The 27169-nt window shown below is 43.2% G+C and overlaps 1 protein-coding gene across 2 annotated transcripts in view; it reads left to right on the forward strand.

The window, feature by feature from the left end:
• trmt1l (tRNA methyltransferase 1-like) overlaps nt 1–15302 on the forward strand; it is a gene marked incomplete at its 5' end in the record, with an annotated part of 58450 nt that extends 43148 nt beyond the window's left edge. For both annotated transcript variants that reach the window (XM_084307436.1, XM_084307437.1), the window contains 5 exons: nt 3166–3244; nt 4252–4415; nt 5465–5530; nt 10652–10784; nt 13269–15302. In XM_084307436.1, coding sequence (XP_084163562.1) covers nt 3166–3244; nt 4252–4415; nt 5465–5530; nt 10652–10784; nt 13269–13479 — 653 coding nt within the window. In that variant the 3' untranslated portion in view covers nt 13480–15302. The remainder of the gene's footprint in view (nt 1–3165; nt 3245–4251; nt 4416–5464; nt 5531–10651; nt 10785–13268) is intronic.
• Nucleotides 15303–27169: the final 11867 nt, after the last annotated feature.

Genomic DNA, 27169 nt, shown 5'->3' on the forward strand with positions numbered 1-27169 from the left:
TTTGGCTTTCCATGTTCCACTCGGGGGTGATATAGTGTGCAGTAACTAATTGTACTTGTAGGGCTGTCAATGAATATTCTATATTGAAATTAATAATCGACTTGTAAAAAAAATTATAATAATTAATTATATTAGATTGTGAAAAAAACAGCCTACACTACACAGCTGTACGGTATGGTACACACTGAAACGGTTCGGTACGGATACATGTACCTTTACACACCTATCATCCACCCATTTCTGTGATCAGGCCACGCCTCCTTTTGGGGGGAAACAACTTGGGGGAGTTCACTCACAAACTACAACCGTGTGGAAAAACAAACACAAATCATGCTGAAGTCTAATGAAGTCTCAGAAATAGTCATTACCTCTTAGTTTTAGGTCACCAGGAGATTCCCAAGCGTAATATTAACAGGGTTCGCACAAGGTGCTTAAAGTGCTTGATTTCTTTTTACCAAAAGAAGTCTAGGCCTAGAATTCCTTAAACAGCCCATTTTTTAACAAGGTGCTTAAAAAGTCCTTGACATTAAAATCAACCATTTGCATTGAAACTTTTGTTCATCCATAATAAAAAAAAATCTGAATCAAGAAATTGAATTTTTCCATTTAAAGTGTAACTAATTGTCGGAGATTGGTTTTAAGCCATAAATATTGGACCAGATTTTTTTTTCTAGGATGTGTGTTTAAAAAGAATATATATATTATTACATGATAATGCATGGGAGCTGTAAACCTACTCCGATGGGGGGGGGGGGGGGGGGCGACAGTGGCTCAGGAGGTAGAGCAGTCGTCTGGTAATCCGGAGGTTGCCTGTTCAATTCCTGCTGATCCCGGGCAGCGTGTCGGAAGTGTCAAGACGAGAGACACTTAAATAATCGTGACTTGGAACTAGGGGTGTAACGGTACGCGGATACGTACTGTACCGCCTCAATGTGGTCCTCCGGTACAGTACGCGCTGTGCACCGAGCGATTGCAACGGTATGGAACCTTTTTTTGCGTAACTTAAATCCCCCCGGCCCTAATATAACGTGCACAACTAACCGGATGTTGTTTGTTTATTCCACGCAGCGCGCAGCTACACTGAACAAGAGCTGTAATTCAGCATAGCATATTAGCTTTAGTATGGCGAGTCAATACTAACTGACGAGCCAGAGCCATGTCATTGTTAAACTTTATTGCAAACTTTATCACTCATTTGAAACGGCATCACCCGAATGTGAATATCACTGGTACACGGAAGAAACATATGCTAGTGCAAACCCAGCTCCCTGTTGCATTCAAGAAGCATCTCGCTATTAATTCAGACCGGGCCAACGCAATAACAAACGCCATATGTGTTTTTATAGCAGCAGATCTGCGACCATACTCCATTGTCGAGAACACTGGGTTTAAGCACATGTTAAAAGTAATATAGCCCCGCTACCTAGCACTATGAATTGAAAATGGGGGACCCTGATGTAAACAAGACAAACGTCTTTCTCTGGTCTGCATCCCCTTAACAATTGTGTGTATTGAGCTGTACTGTATTGTACCCATTCTGCAATCTGTTAATAAAGTTTTCATTCATTCATTCATTCCCTCGTCCGTATTTCAGCCAGCAAGTCATACCACCAGCTCTATAAACTAGCCTCTTTCATGACTGTGATGCAAGCCCTGCCCCTGTATTCAAGCATCACAGTCATGAAAGGGGTTATGTATAAACAAGCACACGCTACAGTTGTCCATGACTTATCCTCCAAGGCATCTGTCTGCTATATAATAATCTTCAGATTTACTTAAGTGTTATTAGTAGGTTACAGCAGTAAGCATTAGTTTGCTCAGTCAATTATGGCCAATTCGTTTTATATTGTTTAATACAGTTAAATAAATAGATAAATGAAAAGCAATTTTTTTTGTAGTTTCAGTCTGTTCATCTCACTTCAATCATTTTTTATTGCAGCAAATGGTATTTTCTCAAGCAGACGGATGTCAACACTGTAATCTGTGTTGCATGTACCTGACAAACTGAACTGTTTGTATTAGTCATATTCCAACTTAACTGAGTGTGTATTAGTCATATTCCAACTTAACTGAGTGTGTGTGTGGACTACTGTACTATTACAGGTATTGACATGAACAATGCAACTTCCTTACAAAAAATTTAAACTTTTTATAATAATAATAATAAAATATCGATACTTGGCGTCCTTGTATCGATACAGTATCGCGATACTACTACCGATATTTTCCCCCACCACTATGGCTAACTGAGCCTCAGGTCCTCCATCCAGACCTGCAGTAATACTGCAATAGAGGCCTTTCACAGAATGTTCTGAGGGCCCGTTTTCCCTCCCATGTTGGAAGAAACAACGGTTGTTATGTGTTAATGTATGAGAAATATACCAACCAAAATTGAACAAATGAGGTGTCTTATTACTGGATCTTGTAAACAAGTCACAGTGGAACAGGAATATCATGTTTTACCTTCTCTACCACTGCACAGAAATTAGGAGTTAGGAGTTTTCTTTCAAAAGTGGTTCCCAATGGTTACAGGTGGCCATGATGGAAGAAAGAGAACTACCCAAACGTTTCGTGCAAGGTCTCAATTGGTAAAATACTAAAGACAAAAAATCTCTGAAGTTACCCTATTTTACTAGTTAACTTACAACTAATGCCGAGTTATTTATTGGCTTGAGCTATTTAGTGGTGGAAAGAGAGAGAAAAGTTTAAAAAGCTGCACTGTCTTCCTTGATAACCAAGCAAGTAAACTCATGACACCATTTATTTATTATATCACAATCTTTTATCATAGGGTAACTGTATATTGTATAGTAGTGTACATAGGACTCATTGCCTTTTGTATTTTATCTTAGTATTTTTATCACATCTATTTTATTTCTATTCTATATTTCTATTTTATTCTATTATTATTTGTATTTTTTTGCACAATCGAAGCAGGCATGGCCACCTTTATTTCACTATGTCTTGTGTATGTATGTGATGAATAAACCTCTTGAACAATCGCAATTCACATTATTGTCCACGATAATCGCATTATTTCATCCAAACGTGCACGCCCATGAAAGCTGGTAGTGAAGTATTGTGTTAATAAATTTTTTAATAACATTTATAATTTATTAAAAAAGAAAAAAAATTATAAATGCTCTCTTCTTCTCTCTTTTTCAGACAACTTGTACAGGCAGCTGCCGTGCGCCTGTAATGGGAGCATGCCTGGCAAGACGGCGGTGGAACTGGGGCCGTTATGGTAGAGTAACCAATACTGTCCCTCTTAAACGCCACCCACAAGGGCTGTGCCCACACTGGTGCTGGATATCAGTCTCATACCAGGCTAAAACATTTTATTTTTTATTATTGATATTTTTGCACATCTTTCCAATATTCACAAGACATCTTTCCACAGCATAATATGCAACATCCAAGATTTGTCTTTTTTCTTTTTCGTAACATCATACAAAACATACAAAAGACTCATACAAACACATTAACAACTGACATGGAAATAAAAAAAGCACTTACAAAAAAAAAACATTACTATACATTGTGCATATATATCCCTGATGGGGGGTCACATGTAGGGGGGGTCACATGTAGGGGGGGGGGGGTCACATGTAGGGGGGGGGCACATGTAGGGGGGGGTCACATGTAGGGGGGTGTGTGTGTAGCTTGTAGCTAACGGCCTGGGCCTCCATGATGTGTTGTTAGCTTGTAGCTAACGGCCTGGGCCTCCATGATGTGTTGGCTTCAATTAATTAATTACTGCTGGAATACATATGTTACCGTGAATACCTATATGGTAATGGTATTCCTGGTAACCTCTCCTTTTCACAAGTCATCGGAATACATATAAATATCTAAAGTTACCGTAACGGGAATACCTATTTAGGTAACCAAGAATACCTAGGCATGTTATTCCTGGTACCTCAAGGTATTCTCGGTTACCCATAGGTTACGGGAATACCTTTCTCCAGTTACCGGGAATGCTTTACAGATATCTCTCTCTCTCTCTCCTCTATCCTCTCTCTATCTCCTCCCTCTGTCTCTATCTCTTCTCTCTATCTCTATCTTATCTGTCTGTCTCTCTCTGTCTCTCTCTGTATGTTTCTCTTCTCTCTCTGTATCTCTCTGTATGTCTCTTCTCTCTCTTTATCTCCATCTCTATCTATATATCTCTCTCGGTCTGTCTCGCTCTCTCTCTCTCTGTCTATCTCTATCTCTCCTCTCTGTCTCTCCTCTCTGTCTGTCTCTCTCCAGGTCTGGTCCTCTGTTTAACACTGGTTTCCTGAGGGGTATGTTGTTTGCAGCGGTGCAGCACAGCATGGAGGACATCCAGCCGCTGGTGAAGGCCCTGCTCTGTGAGTCAGAGTGCACCACCCTGAAGTCCTTCGTCCCCGGCTCCTCCTCCCTCACCAACCAAGGCAAGGCCGTGTGCGTGCACGCGTGTGTGTTCACAATGTGCACGAGACCAAAACTAGATCTATACAAGTGTTTTCTCCATCGCTATCGGGAGAATTTGCCCAACGCTAAAATCATGTCAGAAATCAAGTGACCTAATTTTCTGCACATTAGATATCTCTTAAGTAAAATGGATTATACACCCCAAGCATATCGTCCCGTCGTCCCGAGCTAATGGTCTAAATCTGTACTCCTCAGTAAAAGTAATGGATCCATCAAAGCCCTAAATGGCTAGCCAGCCAGAGCCTACCCCCTGTAACACTGCTTCTAATCAAGCTAGCCAGAGTCTAACTCCTGTAACACTGCTTTTAATAAAGCTAGCCAGAGCCTGACCCCTGTAATGCTGTTTTTAATCTGTACTCATGTACACTTTATGGTGATTCTATGTTGATGAGACTGCTTTATTCCTACTGCACATGTGTACACTGTTATGATGACTACATGTGGACACTATTATGATGACTACATGTGGACACTATTATGATGACTACAGGTGTCTTGTACATATGTACACTATTATGATGACTACAGGTGTACACTATTATGATGACTACAGGTGTCTTGTACATATGTACACTATTGTGATGACTACATGTGGACACTATTATGATGACTACAGGTGTCTTGTACATATGTACACTATTATGATGACTACAGGTGTCTTGTACGGTGGGCAGTGCATTTTGTTAGTTGATTGTAGTCTGCATGTACTGTACTGTAGGTTTGTATGTATGCATGTGGACTGGTGACAGTCTGTGTATGTACTGTTTGTATACACTGTTATTTGTATTTTTTAACAGCAGATACTGTCCAAGACAAATTTCCTTTGGGACAATAAAGTCTATCTTATCCGATATCCGAAACCCGGTAACTTATCTTGATCCGATCTCTACTCTGTTTAAAAATTGAAGGAGAAACACTGGTACTGTATGTGAGCACTTTACCTAAGATAACGAAAAGACAGGATCTTTGTGGTCTGAAACCAATGCTCTTTGTTTTCCTTCCTGCACAGTGGAATGTGGGGTTGTCATCAAGACCTTACAGAAGGTTGAGGAGTCCAGCAGCACTGACCAATCAGGTGAGACCTCCATGCCAGAATGATGGGCGTGGTTCTGTTGACATTGATGCATGGTTAAACACCTCAGCCAACCACAGCACAGCTCTGCTGGACCCGCCCCTCTGGGTTGTTTGCCGTTCTGGCAGCGTGAATACTTTGGGCAGCCAAAGAGTGCTTCTGCGTTGCCGCGATTGGCCAGTGCCCTCCTTCGTTAATACCAGCTCTACACTCGTTCAGGTGCTCGTTTGCGTGCTACGCCGCGCATGCGCATGAGGCTCCCCCAGGTTAATACGCCGCCCTGGTTAATCACATCCATTATTCGTTTCTAACCAGAGATTACTATTCATATGCTAACCTTTATTCTCTCCACCACTTCAAGAGTGGATATATGTTGCAGAACATGCCTGTTAATTACCTTTTAAATATCTGTTATGTGGTTAGGGTATGTGTGTTTTTTAAATAAATGCCCAGTGCTTTCTCACCACCTGTCAATCTGTTCTGTTATTCTATGCATAGCAAAACCTTAATATTATATTAATATTACCCATGTGTTGGCGGAATCGCGTCAATGTAAAATTCACCTATTAACCTATGTGTTGATGGGAACCGCATGCACGCGTTACTGGCGTAGGGCGAAACGGGGGTAGGCGGGCGTCGGCCAATCGGGGCAACGCGGAAGCACTCTTCGGCTGCCCAAAGTATTGACGCGTTCTGGCACTCTAGACCCCCGAAACCGGTCTTCTTCTTTTGTTATTTTAGTTGTTGTTGTTCTTAGCTCTATTCTATTTAAATCTTTCAAAAATGTTCTTATGTACCCCAGTTGCTATTGCATGTACATATTTGTGTTTTATTACACGTATATGTACATACCGGTACATACCAACTATTCGCCTTTTTTATTTTCCACCCATCGATCATCCATAGCAACACTATTATCACCGACATCTGAGTAGGGGGATCCCCCCTTGAACGGCCCGTCTAAGGTCTCTCTCCTCCACGTCGCCTGTGGTGCTTTTTTCCTATTGCTAGGTTTTTAGTGAGTTTTTCCTTACCTTCGCGTGGGGTATGTCTGGGAGTGTTGCATTTATTTATTTTACATTTATTTAGGATTTCACAGTGGGTTTTTGTTCTTGATTTATTGTGATGTTTCTTCTTGACTTGTTTAACACATTCCCTGCCATAACTTATATCCATCAATATAGCCAGTCTGCCACCACTGTAAGCCTATGGAGATGTTCACCTTCTTTGCAGGGCTATAACTTTTTAAATTGTATTGCTAAATTGACATTACTATGGCCCATTCAACATCGATTATCTATCGTTCAGGATGTAGGAATGTTATACTTTTTCATTCAAACATTCATACAAAAATACCTTCTAGAATATAAATATGTTATCGTTTTCTGCAGTAATTCCTAGAACGTGAGTTATAGGCCTAAACGATATATAGATTATCGATTGCCGTTTATTCCCAATACACGCTATATTAAAAAATGCAACTGTATATGATCGTATACGTTATGCATCATCATGCGCGGAGGAAAGGGGGGGGGGGGTGTTTATAATTCCGTGATCGTCAGTAAATGCTTTATGTAGTATGGGTGATATATTGATCAGATGGTTTGCAGTGAAATGAATAAACAATTGGGCTGAAAATAACGTTAGCGTCCTCTTACCGTGCGTCAAAGAGACTGGCGGTGAAATATCCCAAGTATAGGATGTCGATCGCCTAGGTCCATTTCCGGGTTGTATGTCACAATAAACGCCGAAATCATATCTATTATTAAGTTTATAAAGCGATCCATATGTACTATAGTATCTGTCGGGAGCCTTGCAACAATGTCTGATGGCCGGATGAATTTAATCGACGCACACCTCCCACTTCCTGTTGTTTGAGTGTAACTTGCCCGACCATCCACCAGGCGGCGGTATTGAGCCGTAGGGTCCAGCTGCAGCGCCGGAGTGATATATGAATTATGAATGCCATGGTGAAAAAATTAAATATTGATCTCAATATCGCTGTACAGCGTGGTCTGGCAGACGACGCATGGCGGGCAATAACGCTGTACAGCGTGGATGTCGGGGAATGTGTTAAAGAAGACATGTCCAGCCCATGGGGACATTACCTTGTGATTTCGGGCTTTACAAAATAAATTTGATTTGATTTAGTTATTTTATATATTTTTTGTAGTTTTCAAGTTTTCATTTGGTGTGGCATGCATTGCACTCCATACATCATCATCATCGGACAGAGCGTATGGTGTTTGCTTTCGGTGACTCACTAGCAAGGGTGTAAAAAGTACCCAGAAATGATACTTAAGTGAAAGTATGGGTACCGTCTCAAAATCATACTCAAGTAAAAGTCAGAGTATCTGGCTAAAAACACACTTGAGTAAAAGTAAAAAAGTTTCTACTTTTAAATGTACTTATGTACTAAAAAGTTTAAACTTTTTTTCTGATTGTCTATTCTTCTGATAGCAGGTGTTTAATCAAAGACCTCTTCTTTCTAGTCTTGCACAAGGACCAATCAGCATGGGTATGGGCAGATTCATTTTTCATTGATGGGGATTTGATTGGCTGTTTTTAAATAAAGTGCGGCCGCAGGATTAATACCGTTAACGTTAGTTCGGCCAGAGAAACAAATATACTAATTAAAATAGTTGGACCTTCGAGATTTGTACTTTGTAGGTCTGCATTTTAAATGTAAGGAGTAAAAAGTATGGGTTTTTTCTCGGAAATGTAATTGAGTAAAATTACAAGTATACAAACCTAATAATACTTGAGTAAAGTACAAATCTTAACGAAGTACAATTACTCAAGTACTTTACACCCCTGCTCACTAGTTTGTTCAAAGCTCCACTTGAGTTCTCTTTCAGTCACACATGATCGCTCCAAACGGGGACCAAACAACTTAACCCCTTGGGGGCGGTTCTGCCAAATTACCAGCATCACTCAACACCCATCCATATAGACCTATGTGTCTAACAGTGTGAGGGCAGCTGAGAACAGACCACTTCAATATGTACCAGCTATGGGCGGCTGATTGGCGCAGTGGGCAAGGCGCTCGCCACTAACGCAGGAGACGCTGGGTTCGAGCCCAGCTCTCGGCGTTGCTACCGGCTGGCCGGTCGCTCATACTAACACAATTGGCAAGTGTTAGAGGGTGGGAAAGCCGGTGGGTGGGGATTTGATCTTGTGGACAGCGACTCCTACAGGTCGGTTTGGTGACGCCGGTGCGACGGAAGCAGGAAGTGACGGGGGCAGCGCCACAGAGTTCGAGCTGCTGCGGTGAACAGATGCGACAGGCTGCCTCCTCGTGTACCGGAGGGGACACGTGATCCAAGGCTTCTGTCCTCACTACAACCGACCTGTGGGAGGCATAGTCTAGCAACGTTCAAGACAGGGGAGGGAAGAATTGGATATCCGAAATTGGGATGGGAGAAAAATAGAAAATGGGGAGAAAAAGTGGATCAAAAAAATATATGTACCAGCTATATTTCCCATAATGTCGGCGTGTTCCTTTTATATATATATGGCTCTTTAAATATGTGATATACGTACCTAATGTAAATAATTATGAACGTTACACCAAAGTGTACTGTCTCTTTAAGAAGGGTGTTGTTATTTAATTGTTTCTGCTAACAAGGGAGATACAGTAACAGCCTTTCTCTCGATTATAATTGGGCATTCTGTTGCTTTGTTTTAAAACCACCTTTAGTCAATAGCTTCTTTCTACCAGCAGAGGGCAGACTAAGACTAGTATTGGACTAGAACCTTCTCTTTCCTGCCTTCATCCTGGTCAAGTCAAGAGTTTTATTTGTCATGGCATACAAGCATACAGTGAAATGCAGGGGGTCATGCCTGCAGCGATCTGCAACACAAGTAATAGACAGGAATAGGACATTTGTGCAATAATACGATGCAATAATACAAGTAATAATAATAACAGGTGTATACATAAAGTTTACAAGCGCATGGTAAGACATGCTAAGGTCCTGCGATAGTGCATACACAGTTAGCTACGGATGAGGCACTGGGTCTTATGTACACTACTATACATACTATACAATCTACAGTTATACTATGTGTCCTTATGCTAGCTTGCTATATCCTTCTGTTTACTATACAAGAACCTCTCCCGTTCTTATTTTTTAAAGTGACCTTTTCCATTTTGTATGGTGTCCGTTGAGTGTGGGCGTGTGCAGCATGTGTGTGTGTGTGTGTTCATGCTAAAGTGGCTGCTTAGTGTGTGAGCGTATACAGTGTGTGTGTTGTGTGTGAGCTCATGTGTGGAGAGTTCAGTGTTCAATATTCTGATGGCCTGGGGGAAGAAGCTGAGCCGAAGTCTCTGTCCTAGTTGCTGGTGTTCCCAGGCGTTTGCCTGACCGCAGCAGCTTGAACAAGCTGTTGTTGGGGTGGTGAGGGTCTTTTCTTATTCTGCAGGCTCTGGATTTGCACCTCTTGTTATATAAGACCTGCAGGGGTGGTAGTGCAATACCCGTAGTACGCTCAGCTGAGCGCACCACTCTCTGTAGGGCCTTCTTGTCCTGTGCCGTGCTGTTTCCATACCAGGCAGTGATGTTTCCAGTCAAGATGCTCTCTACAGCTCCGGAGTAGAAGGACTGGAGTATCCTTCCCGATACTCTGAACTTCCTTAACTGTCTCAAGTGGTAGAGGCGCTGCTTCGCCTTCTTTACGACTGAGTCTATGTGTGTTGTCCATGTCAGGTCCTCTGAGATGTGGACCCCCAGGTACTTGAAGCTGCTCACCCTGTCCACGGTAGCCCCGTTTATCCTCAGTGGTGTGTGTGTCCCCTGCTGTGTTCTCCTAAAATCCACGATCAGCTCCTTGGTTTTAGCAATGTTCAGGAGCAGTGATGTTTCACTCCGACCTTCACCAGACCGCTTGATAGTTTTGGGTCAAACATCATGTTTCTAAACATAGAAATAATAATAATAAAAGTACGCCTCTCATAAAAGTACACCAGAATGCAGGAAACGCAAGCGTTTTCCTCATCATTTCTTGGGGGGAGGACCCCCAGACCAGACCCCCCCTCCCCCTCATTGACTGTTGAAACCAAAACCTCCGGCCCTGGGTTGTGGTGTTTTGTTGAACAACGTGTGTTTTTGTCACATGGTCCAGGGAAGAGGAAGACCGTGGAGGAGTCTGGTAACGTGGTGCCGGTGAAGAAGATGAAGTCTGAGGCGTCCCTGGAGCATCCGGCCTTCTACTACAGCATCCACCGCCACAGCATCCGGGGCATGAACATGCCCAAGTGAGTCACCCACCACCACGCAGGAAATATCATCCCCTCCTCCAATGTCACCAATCCTATCGCAATTCCAACATTAGCCCTTTCACTGCCACACTACAGAAGTTTAACCCTTTACTATCACACTACCGATGGGTGTGATAGTAAAGGGTTAACCTGCTGTTGTGTGACAGTGAAAGGGTTAACCTTATGTGTATTGTCACAGTGAAAGGGTTAACCGTTTGGTAATGCGGCAGTGAAAGGGTTAGCAATAACATTTGTTCAATAAAAGTAAAAGAAAATTAAATGGATACAAATGGAAATATTTACATTTAGTCCTGAACGCTTTTATCCAAATCCACTTACAAATTGTGAACAACCAGTTAGGAGGGGTGCATCTCTTGAGTGCATAGTAGTATAGACATATTAGTAGTAGAATAAGTATAGTAGCATAGTAGTAGGGTACATAATAGTAAAAAGACAGTAGGGATTGTTTTTTTATTACAGATATTGTTTCAGATGAGTATATATACTGTATATATATTTTTTATATACGTATATATTTGGAAACACTACATTGCAGCTATCTCGCATCATAAATAGTCCGGACCAGGGCTTGACGTTAACAGCCGCCAACCGCCAAATGCGGGTAGAATTCGGCAGTGGTGTGTAACTCTGTCACTCTTACCAGCCACTTTGGCGGGTAGACCGTGCAGCGTCACCGTTTTAGAGTCGTAGTGAAGAGTCTCTCTCTCTCTCTCTCTCGGAACGCAGTGGACGCTTACTTGTGTAATGAAAGTCTCTATCTCTCTCCTCTCTGTCTGTCCCTCTCTCTCTCTCTCTCTCTCTCCTCTCTCTGTCTCAAGTAGCCAAACTTTACACTATAAAAATGTACTGGATATTTGGATTGTGTGTGTGTGATTTTTGGCTGGTGAAAAATTTGAGTGGCTAGTGACTTTGGAAAACCACTAGCCACAGTGGCTGGTGAGCCAAAAAGTTACCTAATGTCAAGCCCTGGTCCGGACAGAGCTAATGTAAGGAATCCTGACCACCATCCAAAAGTCACTGGGCACGGCGAGCAGCCAGAAGCAGCGCCAACACACATTTGCACAAAACACATTTGCGAGTCAAAACAAAACCGAAGACATGGAGGCAGCAGGAGCCATATGTTTGCAGACCAGTCACACGTGCATACAAAACTAGAAAGTTGTGCTCAGTAGAGCGCAAACCTCCATCAGGCGGCAGCCATGTGTTTCCTCCCTCTCTCTCTGTCTCTGTCTCTGTCTCTCTCTCTGTCTCTGTCTATCTCTCTCTCTCTCTCTCTCTCTCTCACTCACTCACTCACTCACTCACTCACTCACTCACTCACTCACTCACTCACTCACTCACTCACTCACTCACTCACTCACTCACTCACTCACTCACTCACTCACTCACACACAGGGCAAACAAACCTATATGCCTACAATATATAACTAATTATTATTACCATTGATTATGATTATACCGGTATCCAAACACAACATGCACAGAGATCATCCACTGCCTGTGGGAAAGAAAGGACAGCTGACGGACAGTAGCCTACATGATGGGCGGTGTTTACGTGTAGGGGGCGGCGCAAACATAGACCAATGAAAGCTGATCTCCCTGCACTATTCACATGATTACACTATCACACTATTACACACTTAAGGATGGGGGCGTGGTCAATGTTCCCTCTAATTTCTTTTCGGTCTGAGCAAACACTCAAACCTCCTGAGCAGACATCAGCAACTACTGAGCAACATACGTCACCTGCCGATTAACCGGTTAGTTGATAACACACATGAAGGACATGTGTGGGGTCATCAATAATTTTGTGTGCTTTCTTGAGCACTTGGGCATTGTAAAACTGCATTAGGGATCTTTGTATAAGACATGATACAGGTGACATAATTATAGTACAGTGGAGAAGTACAAATAAAATGGAATAAAAAGCAGTGTAAACAATATAACAAATCAATATAATTAACTCTGGACATGTGCATATGGGCAACAAAGTGCGAGATGAGGGTATGTATGCCCTCTGTTATATTTGCCCTACAATATATAGTTACAATATATAATCTAATAATCCAATAATCTAAATATAATCTAAAAAAATAAACTAAATGCTAAATATATGCAATATATAATCTAATAATTCAATAATATGAATCTAATCTAATATATAATCTAAAAATGCTAAATATATGATCTGATGAAGTATACAGTATTGGCATAAGGTGCGGTATGCATAAGGTAGTATATTGTCCTTTTAGGTGGGAGTCGGCTACTAGGTTCCTAGTGGTTGGAGTAGTTTGACCGGTGTAGTTCTAATAGTAGTGCTGTAGTTCAACACAGTACTATTAATATTACTGTTATCAGTCTGGGCGAATCTATTTGTGGTAAGCATCTCTATGGGAAACCGTTTCTGAGTCATCTCTTCTCCTCGTCCACTTCCTGCCTTCACTCTCCCTCTCCCTGCAGGTTGAACAAGTTCATCCAGTACCTGACCGAGGCGGGCTTCCGCGTGAGCCGGACTCACTTCGACCCGACGGGGGTTCGAACCGACGCCACGCTGGAGCAGTTCAAGGCGGTGCTGACCAAGTACAGTGTGCCCACGTACACCAACGCCACTCGCCCCCCGGACCAGCCTGGGCACCGGGGAGATGGTGTCTCCGACATACCCACGCTCTGAGGGTCCGGGGTCCATTTTTTGAGATCTGTTTTTTGCACTATAGGGAGGTGTAGTCTGACGTCACTGGTTGTTCCACCCGTATAGGGATTTATCATTGGGGAAATGGATTATCGGCTATTGTAACAATTCTGCGGCATGGAAATTGAAAAGCTTTCAAATTTTGCACAAAATGAGTTCCCTTCTATCACTAACATTATTGTTTAAGCATTTCTGGTTGAAATCAAATTTGGCGACTTTTTTTTATGATTAATTGCGAATATTTTCATGTTGAGCTATAGATTGTGGATGAATAAGCACAGAAAGGTACACCATGCAAATGTTAATGCTTTATTTGTTTAAACGAGACGATTTAGAAATGGGCAATGGGGGAAATACATTGCGTTGGACAGAGGGTGGAACACGAAAAACGGCTATGATGTAACCACTACTGTAAACTAGGGCTGTACCGAATGTCTTTTATTTATTTTTTTACATTTGAAGCTTCTATTGAAGTTTTCGAATGAAGCTTCGAATGTCTGTCTTAATTTTTTTTATTTTATTTTTTATAAATATCCTCTTTGAATAAAGTGATTCAAAGTGAGTCTTTTTTTTATTAAATCAACTTTCTTTAATGAATATAACTTGTCAGTTTCGTCAACATGAATAATCCAATAAGGGCACGGTTGGTATGAAAGTGATGGCGACGTCTTGATGGAGCGCCAAGCAGATGCAGATAGGCTACATCATTTAAGATAAATGTTTTATTTTTATTTTTATTACGAGTCATATACTATAATATTAGTGTAGCCTAATCTTTATCTGCAACTGTGAAGAAAACCCCCATTGGTAAACAGAATGAATACATAACAAAAATAATAATAATAAAATAAATTGGGATTTTGAATTCGAATGTCAACGTTATGAATGAAGCTTCAAACTATTCGGTACAGCCCTAAACGTAACACATCGATGTCGTGCGAGAAGGGGGTGAATTAGTCACATTCACTCTCTTTTGAAAACAGTGCAATACCTGTATTGAAAGGTCAGTTAAAGTGATGACTTCAGTTATAAAGTGATGGAGAAACCGGGTTGATTAGTGTCTTATCTCCCCAGCACTGTTGTCCCCTCATTGTCTTTCGTTTTCCATACAGCTGTTGCAAATGGATAAGAAAGAAAGAAATAGATAATTATTATACTATTAAATATTATACAGTACTAGTAGCAATGCACAAAAACCACCCAATGGATTTATCTCAAAATGCAAAAAATAATTTCTGTTATTTTCAAGTTTGACATTGTCTATCATCTGGCACTATACCGATCCATTCTAGGTTATGCTGCAGCTCCTCCGGCTGCAATACAAGCCTTATCCAGAATGCTTGTATAGTTCTCTTTCTTCCAACATGGCTGCCTGTAACCATTGGTAACCACTTTCCAAAAATGCCTCATTTCTGTGCAGTGATACGAGTAGGTAAAACACTGGAAAAGCATGATATTACTGTTCAGCTGTGATTTGTTTACAAGATCCAGTAATACGATGGACATTTTGTTTTATTTCTTGTGTATCGACACATAGCAGCCATTGTGTCATCCAAAATGGGGGACAAATGATCATTTTAAATTCTGAATTGGACGCAGGAGGCGTCTATGCCAAATACAACGCAGTTCGGTTTCCGGGTTCCTCTGATTGGCCACTAAGCCCACGTGACCGCGCGCTGGCACGCTGTGAAGCGGAAGAGCCAGCGAGACGACGCAAGGCGGTTGTTTCAGCCATATATATCTATGGTTTCAGCAGCAGCGGCCGTCTTCTTCACTCAGTTGTGTGTATTGCGCCGTACTGTATTGTACCCATTCTGCAATCTGTTAAATAAAGTTTTCATTCATTAATTTCTCCCCCACTACTCCCAAAAGTAACACTAAATAGATAAAGTACAACAACGCCAGACTCAAGAAACTGTGTTCCGCTTGGATGTGTTCTCAGACATAAACAATGTTTGTTTACACTGCACACGACACTCGAGTCTGCATGGGTGTAATCTCTCTAGCTATATCAAAGAGGTTGCGTTCAGGAATCGACGTTGTGATGTCCTACGGATCTCCCTCTAAAAGCCCCACGCAATACAGCATCTCCGTCTGTTCAGGCAGGAATTCACCGCAAGAAAGGACATCACAACGTCGATTCCTGAACGCAACCTCTTTGATATAGCTAGAGGAGAGATTACACCCATGCAGCCTCGAGTGTCGTGTGCAGTGTAAACAAACATTGTTTATGAGAACACATCCAAGCGGAACACAGTTTCTTGAGTCTGGCGTTGTTGTACTTTATCTATTTAGTGTTAGAGTAGTGGGGGAGAAATTAATGAATGAAAACTTTATTTAACAGATTGCAGAATGGGTACAATACAGTACGGCGCAATACACACAATTGTTAAGGGGATGCAGACCAGAGAAAGACGTTGGTCTTGTTTACATCAGGGTCCCCCATTTTCAATTCATATCGACATTTATGACATACACAACATACATGACATTAGGGATTAATAAGAACGAGCCGCCTCGGAAGAATACGGCCGCTGCTGCTGAAACCACCGCCTCGCCTCGCTGGCTCTTCCGCTTCACATTGCGGCAGCGGGCGATAAGGGGGGGCGTGCCAGTGAGCGGTCACGTGGGCTTAGTGGCCAATCAGAGGAACCCGGAAACCGAACTGCGTTGTATTTGGCATAGACGCGATTTGTGTTTATGGCCACTCTTTAGCACAAGAGTGGCCATAAACACAAATCACACATTCGTAATCCACTTGACAAGATGTCGGTTGGAAATCGATCAGTATGACGTCAGTGTTAGCCAATAAATAGTTTTCTTTCCACATTTTCAATTGACCCCAGCCCAGCTGGCCCCCATGGTGAGGTTCTTCAGAGCCAAAATGGAGGCCTGACTGCACTGATATTACTTTGCTACTCATCTGTGTGTTTTATGTCATTTGGATTGTGCTTGTATTTTATAGAGAAATGCAGTATATATATATATATACACACACTGTACTTAATCAAACCAAAACCAACAGTTATTCCCATTACATTTTATTTAAATGCAAAAACCAAACCAGAGCCTGCAGTTCAGCTGAGCCCCTGCCTCTCTTTCCACTGGCAGTCTTATTTATACTTTTTATTTCAATTTCCTCTGGGAGATATTTTGTGTTATTTTGTTCTTTTCTTCCTAGTTGGTGTAACTCTTGAGCAACAGGGTGGTAATAAAAAGCTTGTTGAAAAGCCTGATTCTCTGGCTGGTTTCTCAGGAATGTGATCGGTGCATTCCTCTTGCGCTTCTGAAGCGAGAGAGTGACAGAGAGACAAGTAAGGACATGTACCCTCCGCCCCCAGCCCATATCCCATGTTCTTCAGTCTGACATGTACCCTCCGCCCCCAGCCCATATCCCATGTTCTTCAGTCTGAGAGGTCTGCTTCTGGAGCACAACACGAGTAACCAATACATCGAGTTTTTTGCTCCGAGGCCTAGTTTTACATTCATTCTGGCATAATGCTATAGGCAGTGAGGCGACGGGTGCCAAATATAGCTCTCTGAAACTCTTCCCTCACTCCATCTCACCCTGGAATGGGATGTAAAGGAGACGTGTTTATGGCTTTATCTTTATTATGGATCCCCATTAGTCATCACCGCAGCAACAACTAGTCTTCCTGGGGTCCACACAACAACAAAACAGTACATACATAACATTATAATAGCATAAACATTTAAACATATTCCTATATATAAAAATAATTCCAAATAGCATTAGAGTACACAGAGTATCGGGTCACAGAAAATCCAATAAAAGGGATTAAACAGGATTAATCAGTCATCTTTACAGTGTACACTACAGTATCTGTTTTTCTTTAATGTAAACTTATTTCTTTGTCTCAATGCTGTTTTCAAATGATTTTTAAAACATCTTACTGGTTATCTGTGTAAGATGTACTGGAAGTTTGTTCCAATATGACATGGCAGGCAGTTTTATTTGCTGCATTGGTTTTTGGTAGTAGCAGTGTGAACGTTTCCCTACAGGCATGCCTAGTATTATACGTGTGTCGATGTTGTCGGCCCATGTCACCCCACTTCTTAGGGACCTGCACTGGCTCCCCATAGCCGCACAAATCCGCTTCAAGGCCCTCGACCTGGAATACCGTGCGGCAAAGGGAACCGCTCCCGCCTACCTCCAGTCAATGGTCTCTAACTACACACCCTCAAGACCCCTATGCTCTGCATGTTCTGGCCATCTCAGACCCACTCCTATCCGAGCTCCGGGAGGGTCATCAAGGAGAGCCCGCCTATTCTCGGTCCTTGCCCCACAATGGTGGAATGAACTACCCACCACAGTTAGGACAGCCGAAGCCTGTCCAATCTTTCGCCATCGACTAAAGACACACTTCTTCAACCAATATCTGAAATGATTTTTTTTTTTTAAATAAAACGAACTAAACTTACTGTCATGCACTTGTCCTAATATACTAACCTACACTGTAGCACTCAACACTTTGATGAACATTGTTACTCAGATTATTTGAGTTGTGCCCTTCCTGATGACTTGTCGTACATAACTTGTAAGTCGCTTTAGATAAAAGAGTCAGCTAAATGACTAAATGAAATGAATGTCTCGACACAGAGTGCGGCATGGACAGTATGTTTTATTATTTAAGACTAACACAGGCAGCTTTAGACACCTGTGACTGGGGAAGAACATGTAGAATATCCTCGGCAGATCAATAGGCATAGATGGGGGTACAGGGGACGTGTCCCCCTCAGTATTGAGAACATTTGACCCCCTGATTTATTTAGATTTTGACTGTCAAGATTTGTTGATATATGTACATGATTCTGAAGGGGAAAAAAACGTGATATGTTTTGAATGTGCAGAAAAAAGAGGAAAATACATATTTGAAAGCAATACAGGATCATCAAACCTTTATTTATTCTCAAAGACAATTGAGGTCACCCTCATTTTCAATGTCGTCGAGACTTTACAGACATTTCAATGCACACATTTCTACAATATAACAATAATAAATATGAATAACTATATATAGTACTTTTTTTCACACATGGACTGCAGTTCAAAGTGCCCCACAGCAATTAGTATAAATTAACATAGGCATAAAATCAGCACACAATTGACAGAATAAAAAACAATGCATCTAGCGGCTGGGTGGCGCAGCGGACATTGCACTCGTCACCAACACAAGAGACACCGGGTTCGACTCCGGCTGTCGGCGTTGCCTCCGGCTTGGGCCGGCCGTCATACTAACTCAATTGGCAGAGTTAGAGGGTGTAAGTCGATGGGTGGTAATCTGGACGTTGTGGACAGCGACTCCTACAGGTCGGTTGGGACGCCTGCACAGCAGAGACAGGAAAATGGCGGGGGCAGTGTGAGCCTCCCACACGTTACACCTCGCCAAATGAGAGTCCGCGCTGGCACGTGAAAAGATGTGACAGGCTGCCTCCACATGTATCGGAGGGGACATGTGATGCAAGGCTTCTATCCTCCCTACAACCGGCCAGTGGGGGGCATATGCGAGCAACGTTCAAGACAGGGGAGGGGAGAATTGGCACGGCTAAATTGGGATGGGAGAAAAAGTGGATTAAAAAAAAAAACAAAGGGCGGTCAGGTGGCGTAGCGGAGATTGTGCTCGTCACCAATGCAAGAGGCTGCGGTCTCGACTCCCGGAGAGTCAGCATTGCCTTGGCTTGGGCTGAGCGCTATACTAACTCGTTTGGCTGAGTTAGGGGGAGGGAAGCCGTGGGTGGGTCCTGGGCGTTGTGGACAGCGACCCCTACCTACAGTTCGGTCGGGATGCCTGCACAGCGAGGGTAGGAGCAGGGGCGGGGCTAGGGGGTGGCTACTTGGGCTCAAGCCCCGAATGTTTTCTGAAAAGCCCCGAATCTATTTTCCAAAAAAAAAAAAATTATAATTTTTTTTTCTTTTACAATTAATCATTGTTACATGAAAATATGTTTGCACCAGATTTAGCAGAAGCTAATTTCCATCTGTAGTCTATCCAGCTGCTAACTGTATTTGAGTGAGTTAAGTCTTAGTGTTATGGTAGACTCAGACCTAAGCTTTAAATCACAATGAACAAGTTGACAAAAACATAATTCTTCCACCTTAGAAACATAGCTAAAGTACGGCCATTTATAAATCAAAAGGACGCTGAAAACCAGATCCATGCCTTTATCTCAAGCCGACTCGACTACTGTAATGCACTCCTTACCGGCCTCCCGAAAAAATACGGTGATAACTATTTTATTGCAATGCACTATTGCATTATTTTATTCTATTTTACTAACTATTTTATTGCACTGCACTATTTTACTTTGTATCAGTGATAATCAAACCGTAAACAAAGACGCATATTAACACTTTCAGCGCCAGATGGCGCTGTTTACTGTTACTGTTGAAAGGCCAGCGCCTTTTAACATGGGGATACGTGGCTGTGTTTGCAGGCCTAAAGCTATATTATATATTATAGCTATGGATCTAATAATATAGTCGATTGTCATTGAGTTTCTTCCGGTCAAGATGCAAAAAACGGATCATTTTTCCATCCATACATTTCCGTTTTATACCGTCGTGAATATGAGTGTAGTTTCAGGGTGGTCTGGTGTCATTTCCAAAATGACAGACACCAAGCCACATAGTTTCAAATGGAGTGCAATAGCGGCCGCAAGGTGTTAGGCGGCGGTATTGGACTTTTGAGATCTCAGACCCATTCCCAGTGATAACACAGGCTGCCGGCATGTCTTTATGAATGGAAATATCGAATAAAAGAAACAACGATGAGGTCCTGGCACTCAACGTTCGGCGAGTTAACCCTAGATCTTAGATCCTAATATGAAAAACAATGTGATTTAATGTTCTATGTCTTACCTTGACTTTGTCTATTTTACTGCTATCTATTTTATGCTTTATGTCTGCACTTTATGCATTGCTATCCCTATGCCATAAATGTCATGTATGTTGTGTATGTCATAAATGTCTATATGAATTGAAAATGGGGGACCCTGATGGAAACAAGACAAACGTCTTTCTCAGGTCTGCATCCCCTTAACAATTGTATGTATTGAGCCGTACTATATTGTACCCATTCTGCAATCTGTTAAATAAAGTTTTCATTCATTCATTCATTCATTCATTCATTCATTGCTCTTGATCTGCCAATGTTGTGCTCATTTTATGCCTGTCTTTTTGTACTGCTGTGAAGCACTTTGAGCTGCAATTCTTGTATGAAAGGTGCTATACAAACACAGTGTATTATTATTATTATTATTATTATTATTATTATTATTATTATTATTATTATTATTATTATTATTATTATTATTATTATTATTATTATTATTATTATAGTTTGCTTCATTAATTAAAGGGTGTGAATTTAAGTGTTCTCTAGTGCCTTTTGTCCACTTTAAGGTGGTGGTATAAGTTAAAGGTTGTGGTGTCGAAGTAAAAAAAATCCGTGCCCGCTATCGCGGGCACCTATCTGGGCTAAGCCCCGGATCTCCTACAATCCTAAATCCGCCCCTGATCTGGAGAGAGGTAGTGCGACCTTCCACACGTTACACTCTCCCAGTGAGAATCTGCGCTACCAGGCTGGCTGCCGGCTGGCTGCACATGCGTCGGAGGAAAGCATGTGACAGTCTCCGGCCTCTCGGACCAACAGTAGGGGGGGGGTGCGCAACAACCAGGAAGGGGGTTGGGAATTGGCATAACGACTAACAGTGGGATGGGAGAAAAATCGGAAAAAAGGAGGGGGGAAAAAGATAATAAAAAAAAAATGCATCAGGCCTGAGAGCCTTACTGCATTATATTGCCTTATGCTTGTGTAGCCACCTGAATATGTCTGACTATTATTCAGGGTGTCTAACGCTAATCTTTTGCATTCCCTGTGTTCACGAGGACGTTGTAACCGGTTGACCGCTCTTGATCATCCCTACCCGGACATGGACACTTAACGTGCGGCTCTCTTTGATACTCCCTACCCCGACATTGACTCTTCTCCCTATCCTTTTTTTGTATCCACTTTTTTCTCCCATTTTCTATATTTTCTCCCATCCCAATTTCGTATCATCCAATTCAACCCTCCCCTGTCACGAACGCTGTTTCTTGCCTCCCACAAGCCGGCTGCAATGTGGACTAAGTCATACAAAGCACAAGTCCCCTCCGGTACTTGAGGTAACAGCAGTCGCATCTTTTCACCTGCGCAGCTCGATCTCTCAGTGGCGAGGAGTAACGCGTGGGAGGCTCACTCTGCCCCCAACACTTCCTGATTCTACTGCGCAGGCGCACCAACCGACCTGTAGGAGTCGCTGTCCACAACACCCGATCCCCACCCATCAGTTTCCCACCCCCTAATACGGCCAATGTGTATTAGTATGAACAACCAGCTAAACTGAAAGCAATGTGGAGAGCTGGGCTCGAACAGGCAAGCCCAGCGTCTCCGTCATTCGTGGCGAGCGCCTTGCCCACTACACCACGTAGCCGCCCACTCTTTTCCCTATCCTAAACATTGACGCTTCATAGTAGGACAGGATACGGGTGCCGCCAGGGGCGCTGATGGTCACGATTGGGCAGGGAGCCACAGGTGAAGAAGAATGGGTTCAACGCACGGTACAGCAGGGAGGGGCTCTCTCTTCAACGTTCTCCACGGAGGGAGAAGGACACGGAACAAGAGCTCCAGAGATTCAACACGTGAGGAGGAATAAACTCAGTTACAAAACGGGTTATCCTAGAAGTATATGCGGTAGTTTAGCGTTTGATTAATGCGCCAGATAAACTCAGTTACACAACGGGTTATCCTAGAAGTATCTGCGGTAGCTTAGCATTTGGTTAATGTGCCAGAGCCACTGTGAATGAACCAACAGGCGAGCATCGCCGAAGACCAGGTGGTAGATATTGTCCACCTTGCGTTAGCTGTGTATAGGCGGCATAGCAGGAGGGTTCACCACGACCCACAGCTTAGCTTTGTTTAGGCGAGCGCCACAGTTTAGCCCGCGTGTCGGCCCACCTCTTCAGCCCACCAGAGGACGCCACTACACTGCACGCCCCTCCAGCCCCTCCAAGCCGTTGCCCCAGCAGCTCACCTGCCCCAGCGTCTACCCCGCCCCGCTGGCTGTTATCGCGGGATCTCTCGACGGCCATCTTAACACCCGGACTAGTGGTGGTGAGAGTAGGCCCGCCATCTTGGTTAAGTACAGCGGCGCTCTGAGTGCTGAAATGTTATCGGTAGACAATTCACTGTGTGGCGCAGGCTCTCTAAGGGCGAAGATAAACAGTGCTTTGAACGAACGCTGGCAGCAGTGTCTAGGGGCGCCCCAACCATTTCAAGCCGGCTTTAGCTAGGACTTTTATTTGCTAATGTGGGCCCACTGTTAATTTATTTTGAGTGTAATAATAACGTGTGGTTCTTTATAAAATTCCCATTGAACTCCTGTACTATTTACCTTGTGCTCACCTACCGCGAAGCGGAGCAGTAGATAACCCTTAAAGGGAAGAGGTTCTTACTGTGTCTGTAATAAAGAGTGAGAGCACTAGGTGCCCAGTGTGGGAATAACTTTCATCCATGTGGGAATAACTTTCATCCATGTGGGAATAACTTTCATCCATGTGTATTGTAGAGCGAGAGCACTAGGTGCCCAGTATGGGAATAGCTTTTCGAATTGAGTAATACACTTGTAAATTGAATCAGACTTTATATAAAGGAGACGTAAATGGGAACACTGTGTGTGAGTCTTTAATGTGCATTTCGTCTAACCCTCTTCTCTCCGGGTAATGCTCATTATTGTTTAACCCTTTCCCCACCCCCTGCCTATAGTTTATTGTGAAAGGTCTCCACTCATCATTAAGGAAGAGTACTGCTTTGGGGAGCGAATATGTCATCCATCTTACTGCCATCAGGTGTGGGAGGGCTCAGGAAGTATTGGGGGAAGTGTGGGTGTGTGGGGAGCTACTGCTGATCGCCCTGGAGGGCAAGAAGGACCAGAGTACCATCCCTAGGTCAGTGAATCCTAGGCCCCATCCACTCCTGCTGCTCGACCTCCACTTCAACATTCCTGGCCTACAGTCGGGGATCCAGCTGACTCAGCTCTGCTGCGTTCCCGCTACCAGGTGGCCGTGTACAACCACTCCCATAAAGCAGGGATAATCCACCCTGCTACACTGATTATGTATTTACCTTTACATAAATAAAGACATTTGCACCATAAATTGGTGCAGAAAAGGCACCCAGAACGCAGGAAATTAAGTGTTTGATGCTCAAAATGACCAGGAGGAGGACTCCCAGACCCCCCCCGGCCCCCATGTTGAAATCAAACCCCTCACCTCCACCTGCTTCAATCAATGGAGGTGCTCAGCGGCTAATAGCAGACGACTAGGTGGCTCCTACTCACAGTATATGTGTCTTTACTGTATGGCTGTAGCAGGGTGTCTCTGTAAATTACCATCCATGCTCCCTTACCAACTGTTTCGCCTGTTTTATTGCAACACTACTATCACCGACATCTATAGAAGGGAGATCCCCCCTTGAACGGCCCTTCTAAGGTTTCTCTCCTCCACATTGCCTGTGGTGCATTTTTTCCTATTGCTAGTGTAACCGGTCTCGTATTGCTCTGCTTTGTGTTTCAAATTCTAATTCGACCCCTGTTAAGGGATTGCTCTGAGTTGGAGTTGAACCCCGGTCTCCCGCACCGGGGCCGACATCACAAACCGCTGCGCCAAGAAAGGATATCCCCCCTAAGCGCTCAGTTTGGATGCCTCTGGGGAGTGAGTTTTACTTGCAGTACCGCTTAACATCCACAGCCACCGAACTACTTGTACCACGTGACTGTGGATAGACTGCGGTACCTCTGTTACACTAGGTTTTAGTGAGTTTTTACTTACCTTCGCGTGGGGTATGTCTGGGAGTGTTGCATTTATTTAAAAATGTTTGGACTTTATGGTGTTTTTGTGTTCTTGATTTATTGTGATGTGGGGCGGCGTGGCTCAGGGGTAGAGTGGGTCGTCCAATGATCGAAGGGTTGATGGTTCGAATCCCGCTCAAGCCCATGTCCATCCCACTGCCGTAGTGTCCTTGGGCAAGACACTTAACCTACTTGCCTTGTATGAATGTGTATGCATGTGAATGAATGTTGGTGGTGGTCGGAGGGGCCGTAGGCGATGATTATTCGCCACGCTTCCGTGAGTCTGCCTCAGGGCAGCTCTGGCTGCAATTGTAGCTTACCACCACCGGCATGACTCTGTATGAACGAATAATGGACTCTGTAAGCGCTCTGGGGTCACTGGGGTGTCACGAAGAGCGCTATATAAATCCAATCCATTATTATTATTATTTCTTCTTGACTTGTTTAAAGAAGACGTGTCCGGCCCATGGGGACATTAACGTGTGTTGTCGGGCCTTACAAATACATTTGATTTGATTTGTGCTCTGCTCGTGAACCTATCCCAATGAAATAATAGGCATGATCATCATGATGAATTGAAAATGGGGGACCCCGATGTAAACAAGACAAACGCCTTTTTCTGGTCTGCATCCTCTTGGCACCACACCATTCTGATTGACAAGCTAAAAGCAATTGGTTTTGATAATCTATCAGTGAGCTGGATGCAATCCTACCTGGAGGGGAGAGAGCAGATGGTGGAGGTAAACGGTACCCTATCCCCCCCCCCCTCACAGTAAGCTGTGGTGTTCCACAAGGAAGCATACTAGGTCCGCTACTGTTCCTAATTTATGCAAATGACATGTCGTCAGCTTGTGACTGCAACTCGTTCCTGTTTGCGGACAACTCAGCCCTGCTGATCTCTGACAAGAACAAGTTACAGGTTGAAAAAACCCTCAGCTCAGAACTAGGCAAAATCTGCATATGGCTCGCTGATAACAAACTATCATTACACATGGGCAAAACAGAGTCCATTCTCTTCAGTTCAAATAACAAACTCAGCAAGACCGACGGCTTCTCAGTTACAGTGGGTGACAATATTGTCACAAGGAAAGAAGATATTACCTACCTGGGTTCCATCCTAGAGGCAAATCTTTCCTGTGACAAAATGGCATCCAATGTAATAAAAAAAGTCAACCAACGAACTCGATTCTTGTACCGGATCTCCTCACTGGTAAACAAGAATACCCTGAAGACTCTGGCAGGAGCACTCATTCAAGGGTACTACGACTATGCTTGCACCTCATGGTACCAAAGCACCTCAAAGGCGCTAAAAACAAAATTACAAACATCTCAAAACAAACTGGTCAGACTACTGCTTGACCTTACTCCTAGAACCCACCTCACCCCTGCCCACTTTGACAACCTAGGATGGCTTAGAGTAGACGACAGAGTACAGCAACTTGCAATGGGCCTGGTGTACAAGATACACTACACGACCAAGGTACCCATGTACATGTCAAAATACTTCCCAAAGGTCAGTGAATACCACGATCACAACACCAGAAGGAGCTCCACAAATCATGTTAAACCCAGATTCGGCTCAAACAAGGGACTAAACATGTTTCGCAATTATGCCACATCAATGTGGAACACCCTACCCAAAGCTGTAAAGGAATGTGAATCACTACCCACTTTCAAAAACACTCTCAAAAAACACCTACGGGAGACTGCAATTCGAAACTGGCCCCTGTAAATGTCCTAACACAACCCCCTCCAATGTACAGTAAATTACCAAGTATGGTCCTGTCAATATTCCAATGTACAGTTTTGCTTGTACAGTTGTACAGTGTCCCCCCCCACCCCTCCTACCCCCCACCCACCCACCTCCAATGTACAGTCCCCCCCACCTACCCAACCTCCTCCAATGTACAGTTTCTACATCAAATGTATATACTCTTTTTTCTGGACTCTTTTCGTATCACAAACAGTACTGTATTTGCAAATCTGGTATGTCATAAATGTATAGATGTAGCAGTACTGTCTATCTGTATGTCATGTATGTCATACGATGAATTGAAAATGGGGGATCCTGATGTAAACAAGACAAAAGTCTTTCTCTGGTCTGCATCCCCTTAACAATTGTATGTATTGAGCTGTACTGTACTGTACCCAGTCTGCAATCTGTTAATAAAGTTTTCAATCAATCAATCAATCAATCAATCAAGTTTGTTTTGTATTGTATTGAGCCATACTGCATTGTACCCATTCTGCAATCTGTTAATAAAGTTTTCAATAAATCAATCAATGAAGCATGATGGCATCACAATGACAGTTAGTTGACCAGGTGGATTGGCCACTTCAATCATGTGTGCCAAGTCAGACTGGACTCCAGGAGAGATGTGGGGAAGGGAGGTGGAGAGGGAAATTGGCATGGTGATATTTTGTAAGCCAAAACAAATAATGTTTAATTTCAAGTAGAGTTAGGGAAAATAAAATAATTGGAGCGGCAGCTTACGGCTTTAGTTTTTGAAGGGAGAGACTTTCTCTTTCTCTCTACCCCACCCCCTCTCTATCTCTATCTCTTCTCTCCCTCTCCATCTCTCTCTCCACACTCCTCCACGCCCGTCACTGAAAGAGGAAGAGCAGAACGAGAGAGAGAGAGAGAGAGAGAGAGAGAGAGAGAGAGAGAGAGAGAGAGAGAGAGAGAGAGAGAGAGAGAGAGAGAGAGAGAGAGAGAGAGAGAGAGAGAGAGAGAGAGAGAGAGAGAGAGAGAGAGAGAGAGAGA

This window comes from Notolepis coatsorum, assembly GCF_963971535.1.
Source record: "Notolepis coatsorum genome assembly, chromosome: 2".
NCBI classification, from domain to species: domain Eukaryota; kingdom Metazoa; phylum Chordata; class Actinopteri; order Aulopiformes; family Paralepididae; genus Notolepis; species Notolepis coatsorum.